The sequence below is a fragment of the Dipodomys merriami genome, unplaced genomic scaffold (assembly GCF_024711535.1).
Source record: "Dipodomys merriami isolate MVZ:Mamm:240054 unplaced genomic scaffold, mDipMer1.0.p SCAF_11, whole genome shotgun sequence".
In the NCBI taxonomy this organism is placed as follows: Eukaryota; Metazoa; Chordata; class Mammalia; order Rodentia; family Heteromyidae; genus Dipodomys; species Dipodomys merriami.
The window spans coordinates 42,890,935-42,901,301 of NW_027202382.1; the positions used below are offsets into that span (position 1 = coordinate 42,890,935).

General features: G+C 53.8%; 1 protein-coding gene across 1 annotated transcript in view; it reads right to left on the bottom strand.

The window, feature by feature from the left end:
• Positions 1-8,864, bottom strand: part of Eeig1 (estrogen-induced osteoclastogenesis regulator 1) — a 34,596-nt gene extending 25,732 nt beyond the window's left edge. Inside the window, exon 1 of the mRNA XM_070014366.1 lies at positions 7,848-8,864. Coding sequence (XP_069870467.1) covers positions 7,848-7,993 — 146 coding nt within the window. The 5' untranslated portion in view covers positions 7,994-8,864. The remainder of the gene's footprint in view (positions 1-7,847) is intronic.
• Between the last annotated feature and the right edge of the window lie 1,503 nt (positions 8,865-10,367).

Below are 10,367 nucleotides of genomic sequence, written 5' to 3' on the forward strand. Positions count from 1 at the left end.
CAGTCCAAGCCAACAGGGCTAAGAAAGCATGCAGGCCCCGCTGCGATGGCCCCGGGCCCTGAGCAGGGAAAGAAGTCTCCTTAGCATTTCATCAGTCCTGGCCTACAGGGCAGTGCCAGCTGCCACGAGGCACAAACACTTGGCCTACCTCATGTGTCAGCCCAGAGACAGGACAAACTAACATAGCCCAGGAGCCAAGTAGACGTCTGGCAGGTAGTTATCTGGCCACATCCATCCAAGAGCACTGTGAGGCAGGCCCAAGCAGCCTTGCTTTAAGAAAGCTGCAAAGGAAGGTCATAGACAAGAACACAGGAAGTGAATGGCAGTTCTGGAGGGCAAAGAAGAAACCTACCGGCAGAGAGAGTCCCTACCAGAACTCCCCTTCCTCCAAGTACTGAAACAAGCTGGATGCAGGGGCTGAGGGCTGCCGGCTGCCAAGCGACGTAGAATCAGATGAGGGTGAGGGCATTTCTGGACCTACATTTAAAAACTCTTGGGGCTGGGAATGTGGCTTAGTGATGAGTGCTTGCCTAGCATGCATGAAGCCCTGGGTTCAATTCCTCAGTACCACATACACAGAAAAAGATGGAAGTGGTACTGTGGTTCAAGTGGTAGAGTGCTAGCCTTGAGCCAGAGAAGCTCAGGGACAGTACCCAGGCTCTGAGTTCAAGCCCCAGGACCAGCAAGAAAAAAAAAAAGTCTTCCAGCCGGGCGCTGGTGGCTCACGCCTGTAATCCTAGCTACTCAGGAGGCTGAGATCTGAGGATCACGGTTCAAAGCCAGCCCAGGCAGGAGAGACCGTGAGACTCCAATCTCCAATAAACCACCAGAAAACCGGAAGTGGCACAGTAGCTCAAGTGGTAGAGCGCTTGCCTTGAGCTGAAGAGCTAAGGGACAGCACCCAGGCCCAGAGTTCAAGCCCCACGGCCAACAAAAAAAAAAAAGTCTTCCAAGCCTGGGGCATCAAGAGAGGTTCAGAGCAAAAAAAAAGACTAAGGATTTTCTAATCACAGCCAAGGATAACAAAGCCAGATACAGGCTGAGCAGCTCTGAGCCAACCCATCAGACCCAGTGTCCTGGCAATTCAAAGCACCTGTCAAGAGAGGTGGATAATGCAGACAACCAACCCCACCATACACACACACATTAGCTCTAGGTCTCTTGCTAAACAGATCTGTCTTGCCCCTATCTTCAAACCTTTCAGTGGCTCCCTGGTTAAGATTCTGATGGATTTAAGAGGGCTTACTAAGTAGTCCCTGAATCCATGCAGAGTCCCTAGACTCCTGAGGCTGTGCACAGACTCACCAGCAGCCATCCCAATGCTTAGGCAGAGCCCCTAGAAAGCAAGTCAGGACTTCCAAGAACTAAACAGGCAGGGCTCAAAGCGACTACAGGCCTCCCCCAGCTAGGCAGCACCCACAGACTTACCATGTGGTTGCTGCTAACCACCTCCACTACCGCTACAGCAGCTCCCAAGAGGGAACACCGAGCAAGAAACAGGCCTCAGGGAGCAGCCTTGGCTCCAAGGAACCAGATCACCTCAGGTCAGGGCTGCTGGCAGGGAGATGACAGGGGCTGCCAGGGTGGCATCTGCCAGCTCCATGGAGTTGATGCAAAAGCCAGGCACAGGCTGGGAGATTCAGTTCTCTCATCAAGGCCACTAGCAGCATAATCTGATCTGACCTTGATGGGAGCCAGCTGACCTAGTCCCATAGCCTCAGTGCCTAGGCTCACCTCTGAGGTCTCCTAGCCTTGCCCACTTGCCAGAAGGACACTTTCCACAGGTCTTTCTGCCCCTGTGCCAACAAATGGAAGGCTTTCCACAGGAGATCTGGGGTCCAGGCTGACCCAGGTAAAATGAGGAACAAACACCATACCAGGGGCCCAGGGGTGTACGGTGGGAGTCAAGCAGAGCCCTGGGCCAAAGCCCCTTGAGCCAAACAAGAGCCAAACAAACTGCTGCCAGCAATGTGTCTGATCTTCCAACTTAAAGAAATTGAAAAGTCTGGATTTTTATATGATCAACAACAACTGAACAACAAAAATAGGTCAACAAACCCCCAGCTACATTCAGCTACCGCACACTCTAAACGCTCGTCTTCCAACACCTTCTAACTCCCCTGTCCATTCTACTTGTCACCCTCTCCAGTCTGTCCCTGCTTCTCCCTATACCTGTCACTACCCATCCAGGCCAGGCCAGCACTGCCTGCCACCCACTCCAACTGTCTCTCACTGAGTGAAGGTTAAACTTTCCTGTATCTTCAATACCTCCCAGCCAACAACTATCATCCTAGCCAGCAAATCAGATCACATTGTACCCCTGGTCCTCACAGAACTCCCAAGGCCAGGAACAGTCTGGTGTGGATACCTTCCACCTTAATTTACTACAGTTCCCTGCCCTCCCTTCACCTACTCCTTCCAACCCTTTCCTAGACAACCCCCACTCCTCAGCCCCAAGCAAGTGCCTTATTCTGTCTAGGTGCCTCTACTTCAAAGATTCTTCCCCACCTTCTCCAATCCCCCTCAGCCCTAAGGCAGTGTTCCTCCTTCAGGGAAGTCCTCCCTCTGTCAGCAATGTGCCCTATAATGAGAGAGTGACTCCATGAGAGCAAGAATTGTGTCCAGCCTGGCTAGGTGCTCATTCAATGCCTGCCAAATGAATGGACAGATGCCTGAAAAAATGTCTACCTGTTGGCAGGTATGTCTACTTCAGATCTGCCTAGCCCCCAAGTTTCCATGACACTTATCAGATACTTCCCATACACATCGCAAGCACTCGGGAGCAGGGCTATCTGGTCCCACTCACCTCTAGAAGCACAAGGCCAAGACAGTCTTAGGGACCCATGCCTGCCAGCCCCCTCTTCCCTCCTGAGGACTCTGTCCAGCATGTCTTGCCTATCTGGGAGATCCCTCTGCATCATCAGACACCTGCTCCACTCACTAGGTATGATACTGGGTGTTCATCTCCAATCTGTCTTCAGAGTTGAACCAAGATACCCAGAGAAGGGCAGCTCATGACAGTAGACTTGAATGGCATTGCACAGCTTTTTCCAAGAAGGATGGGTGAGGGAATGAGGAGCAGGGCCCTGACCAAGTCTATGGCCTATATGAGGAAAGGCCAAGCCAGCCTGGCTTCCCAGGCTCTGGGACTGGGCACAGGGCCTACAGCTGCAGGGCTGACTTGCCCAAGGCCTTCCTTCATGCTCCAAGGTCTCCTGTCCCAGTGGGCACAAGGCCGTAGCCACAGAAAGCAGGCAGTGCCTGAGGTTTAAGCAGCCAGGGCTCTTTCAACAGGTTGCTCAAATAAAAACCCCACTGAAGGCCAACCAAGGATTCAAAGCTGCCAAAGAAATGCCGGGGAGGGGCCTCTCCAAGTCACAGTCTGCTTCTCAGACTGCCTGGTGCTCACGTCTAGAGCAGGAGGAGCCCTTCCTCTCCTCTGGACCCAGCCTGCCTCCTCTGAGGCATAAGGGACAGAAATGAAGGCCAGACCAGGGTCTGCCTGACGGGATCAGTTGGAAATCCAATGACGCTACCCTGGCAAGTCACTTCTTTGCCCCAGGCCTCAGTTTCCCCACCCATTGTATTTTTGGCATTCCTCTCTTCCTTGCTGTAGGTTTAGTCAGCATTTCCCTCTAACTCCCCTTTCCTGGCTTACAAGCCAACTACTTACAAGCCAAAAGACCAGTGCCAGCCAGAAGGACAGTCCTGGGATGTTTGGATTCTTCCTGCCCAAAGGCTACCTTCAGCAGGTTAGCTACTTCTTGACTATCAGACTCAGCCTGGACCTCTACAACTACTCCTACCCCAAGCTTCTCTGATGCCATTTAGATCTCCCTGCATTGGTGAGAGACATGAGAACTGAGGCACTTGCCCCACTGTGTCCTAATGCTAGCCTGTGGCTGGCATCAAATCCACACAGAGACTTTAGCTTCATCTCCTTCTTATGGTCCTGTCTCTAGACTGTCCAGCTCTGGACTTTCCTGCACCACAAACCCATGGAAAGAAGCCTTTTCAAGGGCCTAAAGGGGTCACACGGGCCAGGAAGGGCTTCTGAAACACTGTCGTCAAGGTAGAGTGGCTTTAAAGCTGGATGAGCTGAAGTTCAAGTCATCTCTTACTCTCTTGCTGACATTGGCCCAGTCACCTCAACTCTCTAAACCCCAGTGTTCTCATCAATTGGCGGACATCTCAGCTCATGAGGGAGTTGTAATAGTTGAAGTGCCCTGCAAATCACTGGCATAGAGTAAGTCTACAATCAAAAGTGGCTTACTCCATGAAAGGTAGAATGTGTTTGTGAATTTAACTAAGCATCACTATCCCACAGTACTGTAAAATTTGTGAAATTGTGTACTTAATCACAATAAAGAATTTGCAAAAAAAAAAAAAGTGGCTTACATGTATAATAATCCTAACTACTCAGGAGGCTGAGATCTGAAGACTGAGCCAGCCCATGCAGAGAAGTCCATGAGGCTGCTCTAAAAAAGCAGGGTTTAAGGGGCAGAGACCCATTGAATATGCACAAGCCCCTTCCCCATCAACACCAAAACAAAACAAAAATAACAACAAAAAATAATGGCTTAAGACATAAATTCTTGCTACTCTTGACACCTGAAGATCACCATTTGAAGCCAGCCAGACAAGCGAGTCCATGAGATGCTTATCTCCAATTAACAGCAAATATCAAGAAGTAGGGCTATGGCTCAAGTGGCAGCAAAAAAACTACAAGGCAGTGCCCAGGCCCTGAGTTCAAGCCACAGTACTGACACAAAACAAAACAAAATAATAAATACTTTCTCAAATACCATTTACTGGGGACCTCTTGCAGAGCTTGTAGCTTCACCTTTCAAGCCTTAGTTCCTCTCCAGATGGCTGGAAGAGGGGAGTGGCTAACAGGGAAACCATCTGTAAAACACTCAGCACAGTATTTGTCACAAAGTACAGGTACTCAGAACATGGTAGCTGTGAAGATGACTTGGTACACAAGTGTCAGAAAGATGAGGCTGACGGGTACTGGTGGCTCACACCTGTAATCTTAGCTACTCAGGAAGCTGAGATCTGAGGATTATGGTTCAAAGCCAACCTCGGAAGGAAAGTCTGTGAGACTTATCTCCAATAAACTACTCAGAAAACAGGAAGTGGTGCTGTGGCTCAAGTGGTAGAGTGCTAGCCTTGAGCTGAAGAGCTGAGGGACAGCGCCCAGACCCAGAGTTGGAAGTCCCACATCAACCTCCTCCCCTCCCCCCCCCCCCACGATGAGGCTGAGGAACAGCCACCTGTTCTACCTGTTCAAATCGGGTCAGGTGGAGCTGTCTTCCCAGCTGTTGCCATGGCACTCACACACAGAGCAACACACTCCAGCTAGAAGGGTGGATACTGCAGGGTGGGACCTCGTCTATCATTCTGACACCACCCATACTGCCAACACTAGGCCTGAGCCACCTCAGAGGGCAACCCTGCCTGGATCTGGGCCTAGGATCTAGTCTGGCCCAGATACTCTAGTCCTCTGAGACCTTGGCAATACGGAAGGATGGCGGAGGTCAGGTCTCTGAAATACTGATCAGGTAGGGGGGTGGGTGGAGGTAGGAACCCGGGAATCCTCACCACCTGACCAAAAGCCCACAAAGGACAAAGCAGCTCTGCAGTGGCCTCAGATTTCAATGTCACGGGCTCTTCAAGCCACACTTGCCCAGCAGCACACAAATACCCAAGCACCCAAGTGCCCAGGCTGGGCGTCACAGCAGTCAGCTCCTGGCTCCTCAGCCCACTGAGGCTTCCTCCAGGATAAAGATTTGGAAAGGCTGCTTGGTTCACAGAACCTGAGGCTCCTTGCCAGGAGAGAAGAAGGGAAAACAGGTGAAACCCAGACCATGTGGCCTGAGACCTGGAACTTTCCAGACTTTCCCAGATGAGAGAGGGCAGGTTAGGGCAATGGAAATACTGATAGTTAAGGGTGACTGTGCTGACAGGGCCTGGGAAGCCAGGCGAGACCATCAGGCTGAACTTGACAGGATTCAAGGCACCATTTCCATCCATCCCAGCTCACATGTAGGCCCCCTGTTGACCCCATGGCGGTGTTTTCTTACAACATGCCCCTCTGCTCACGCTACTGCTGCTGCAACTGCCTGGGCTTAACATGGTACATTATCCATCTCCCTCACAACCCAGAGGTGCGTGTCACTTCCCCATTTTGTAAAAGAGAAAACAGGTTCAGACATACAACAGGGTAGTGGTTAAAAGCTCATACCCAGTTTGAATCTGGGCCCCATTGCAAGGTAAATCACTCTCTCTTGAGTCTCAGTTTTTACCTTTGTAAAATGGGGGTAACAATCTCATGAGACTCCCAGCTCCCACCCTGCATCTACCCCTGCTCCATGTCAACAGACAAGGCATTAAATGAGAGATACTGGTAAGACACAAAGTACAACAACAGTAACTGCTGGTTCTTTTCATCAGAGTGGTTAGGTAAATCATCCGAAGTCACTCAGCCACTGAGTGGCCAACTCCAGACCCCAGCTTTAGCACAGCCCTCTGAACGATGGGCCACTCTGTGGGGTGGCTATAGGACCACAGGCTTCTAGGGTTACAGAGGATTACCACCCTCACCCTCCCACCACAAGGGGCAGCCCTGTCAAATTCCTCAGATAAATAGTTCCCAGCAGAACAGGGAGCAGCGGGTAGAGAAGGACCCCACCCTGTCCACACAGGAGATTCCAAAATCTGTTAGGCCAAAGCAACTTCCCTCCTTCTGGCACAGCATTTGGCCTTTGGGTTCATCCAACAGGTCTCCAAACTGGCCAAGCTCTGCTAACAATTGCCTTCTGCTAGGTCCTTTGCAAACTAGTTACTTCCTCTTTCTGGGCCTCAGTTTCTACATCTGTAACACACACCTGTTATCTCACCATAGTTTAAGGCAGTGCCAACTAACTGGGCTCACAAGGAGGTCTGAGGAGCAAAAAGCAGACCAATTAAGGGTAGCACAGTGCCCCAAACCCTGGGCCAGAACCTGTACCACCATCTAGCTACTGAAAACCTTCCCACGACTCTGATGGAGAAACCTGTGTGAGGCCGTTTCCAAAAAGGAAATATGAGCCAGAAAGAGCCAGGGCAGGATCCCCTATCTGTTCAAATCCAAGGACCTGTCTGGACTGGCCAAGACTGTGTGACCTCAGGTGGGCCCAGTCTGCAAGGGGGCAGCCTAGACAGTCCGTTGCATTCAGCAATAAGCTGGGCAGCTGGACTTGCCAGGACGGGGATCAACACAAAACCAAACTCAGGGCTTTTAGGGAGGGCAGCAGCTTCCAGACAAGGGTATTTGCAATTCAAAGCAGTCCAGCTCCAGCCAGAGAAGGACCAACACTCAGAGCAGATTGGGCAAGCCAAAATCCAGCCACCACCTCCAGTGGTGACCTAGGAAGACCTGGGACTGGGCCTTCCTAGTCACTCAACAGTGCCAGAGAACCTGTAGCTGGCTCAGGCTTTAAATCACACGACAGCTTCGGTGGCCAAGCTGGGGTGCAAGGTAGCCTGGACCACCCCTTTTCTACTCACTCTCTTAAGGAGCCAGTCCCACTGGGCTCTATATGCAAGTCTGCAGAATAGCCCTATTGTGTGCAGCATTCAAGGCCCCAAAAGAGCTGGGGAAAAAAGACCCCGGGTATATCTGGCTGGTCAGGTGCATACAGGTGCCAGATTGCATAGATCCAGTCCTGCCCTGGGCAAAACTACCCAAACATATATAATCTCTAGGGCTCAACCGACCCCACAGGGGGCTTCCGTCTTTGTCAAGTGGCTAGGTCTGGCTCGTCAGCCCCCTCCCCTGCAAGTACCAATGACCCAGTTCTTACCTTGAAGACAAGCTGACAAAATCCCCGCCATCCAGCAGCCGGACCTTGCAGAAGAGGACCCCGTTCACAAAGGGGACCGCAGTCAGCTCCTCCAGGGTGAAAGTGGTTTGGAATTTGAATTTCTTCTTCTTCATCAAGAAAGCCATGAGCGAGTTCCCTGAGTCTGAAGCCCCGAAGGCCAAAATATAAGGAGGAGCCAGAAACCCCCAGGATCCTTTTCTCTACACCACACCCCCTCCTCAAAAACACCGGAGCCGGATCCCACCCAGGTGGTGGCCGAGGCGCTGAAGCGGGACGAGATCTGTGTTCGGAGCCCCAGGTCTGAACGATCAACCCAGTTGGCTGGCTGGCTGGCTTCACCCTCGGGGCGCCAGGGCTCGGAGGGGCTCTGAGCGGCCCGGGGCTTCACCGGCATGTAAACAGCGGAGCATGGACCAGGAGGCAAGGACAGAGGTGGCGGGCGGCGCGCGAGCGGCGGCGCAGCCCTGCAGCATCCCGAGCCGCGGACCCCAGGGAGATCACGCCGTGCGGCCGGGCAGACCCCGGAGACTGAGGGCGAGCGGCGGGCCGGGGAGGCCCGGAGCTGCGGGCGGCCCCGCCTCCGCCCCGCTGGCGGCCGGGGGAGGCGCCTCCCCCGCGCACACGCCCCCGCACCTGGAGCCGGCCGGCCTGCGCAGGTGAGGCCGCGGGAGGCAGGAGGGCACCCAGGGGCGATAGGAAAGCACCGGGCGCGTTCCCGGAAAGCGCGGCGGGAACGCTGACGGCTGGGAATGTCCGACCGCAGGGCTCCTCCGGGCAGGCACCCGATCGGCCCCAGTCAGCAGGGGCGCCGCCTCCTCCTCGGTCCCGGGACCCGCGCCGCGGGGCCTGGCGGAGCTGAGGCGCCCTCCGGCCCAGCCGGTGGCTGCCGCCTCGCCCGCCGCCTCAGCCCAGCACCCGGCGAGCAGCCGCCGCCGGCACCTCGGACCAGGCCGCCTGAACCCTCAGCTGAGCGACACCGCTCGGAGAATGCCAAGGCCCTACACCGCCGCCCGCGGAGCCGCGGACGAGCGCGGCAGGGGCGGGGCGCCGGCGGCTCAATCTACCCACGATTGGGCGAGCCGGCGAGGCGTGCGCGGAGCGTGATTGGTGGATGGTGGCGTAGGGCGGGACTCACGGGAGGCCGAAGCGGCTAGTGCATTCTGATTGGTGCATGGTACATCCTAACCCGCCTCCTCAGGCGGGCAGGGCGAAGGAGCCCGAGTGGGGCGGGGGGAGTGTGTGCAGCCTGGCTGTGGGAGGTCTCGGGGTGGGGAGCTGGAGCTGGCGGGGACTGGAGCGGAGCTCCAGCCGAAGAAAAGAAGAAACAATGCTGAGGAGAAACAATCTGAAAACTCTGGCCGCAGCAGCCTTCCAGGGTCCTGCCAGACTTGAAGTCATTGAACACTCAAGCAGGCCCGGAAAGCAGTGAGCCCGATTTCTTAGAAAACTGACCCCCCAGAACTATAGCCCAAGACCCGAGCAGATCTCAGGAGGTATCAGAAGTCGTCACTGTCGAGACCCAGCTTGTCTCTATTCCAGGCTTTTATCTAGGCCTCGTGTTGGCTTTTGGGGTCTCAGTTTGTCTACGGCTGATCTCATTGGTTAGATTAACCGCTCTAGGGGCAGAGAACACAGGGGAACCCTCCGCATTTTCTAGTTCATTCACTCAGTCCTCAAATGTTTAGGGGGTCTGCTCTGAACCAGGCAAGACCCAGTGGTGTGCTTGCTCTCCCACATTGTTTCAAGCTGAAGAGCAGGTCTAGCCGGGGTTCAAGTGGCTCACACCTGTAATCCTAGCTACTCTGGAGACAGAGGTATGGGACTCATCTCCAGTTAACCAGCAAAAAGCCGGAGGTGGGGTGTGGCTCAAATAGTAGAATGCTAGCCTTGAGCAGAAAAAGCCTAGAAGAGTGCAATGGAGTTCAAGGTCCTAAGTTCAAGCCCAGGTGCAAAAAATATATTTTAAACCACTTGGAGCAGCATATAGGCACACGGGCAGCTGTACTAGGAACTGAGGGGAGGCACATGGCATGTGGTAGGAAAAGGACTTAGAAGAGTCTGGCACAAAGCAGCCCAGCCTGCTTGGCAAAATACAGGCAGAGAGAGCTGCCAGCGATCTGGTAGCTAAATCGTTTTGAGCACCTCCATTTGGCTGCGTGGTGGAGAGAGGGGTGGGCACTGTAGCAGCCTGATCTGGCAGTCTTGTACATCAGAGTAAGGAGGAAGCCATCACCTGGTTTTGAGTCACAGTGACCGAGAGAGACTTTCTTTTTGTTGTTGGGGGCGGGGGGGGGGGGGGGGGGGAAGCTGGTTCTGATTTCAAGTACTGTGGAGATGAGATGAGAAATGGATGAGTGAGAAGCCTTTGTGGTGGTACAGGCAGGAGGTGATACAGGATCAAAGCATGGTGGGGCTAGTGGGGGGCTACAAAAAGAGGACACTGGAGATGCAGAAGGGGGTGGACTTTTGGACCTAAGGGCTTATGCTTGGAGATGAGTT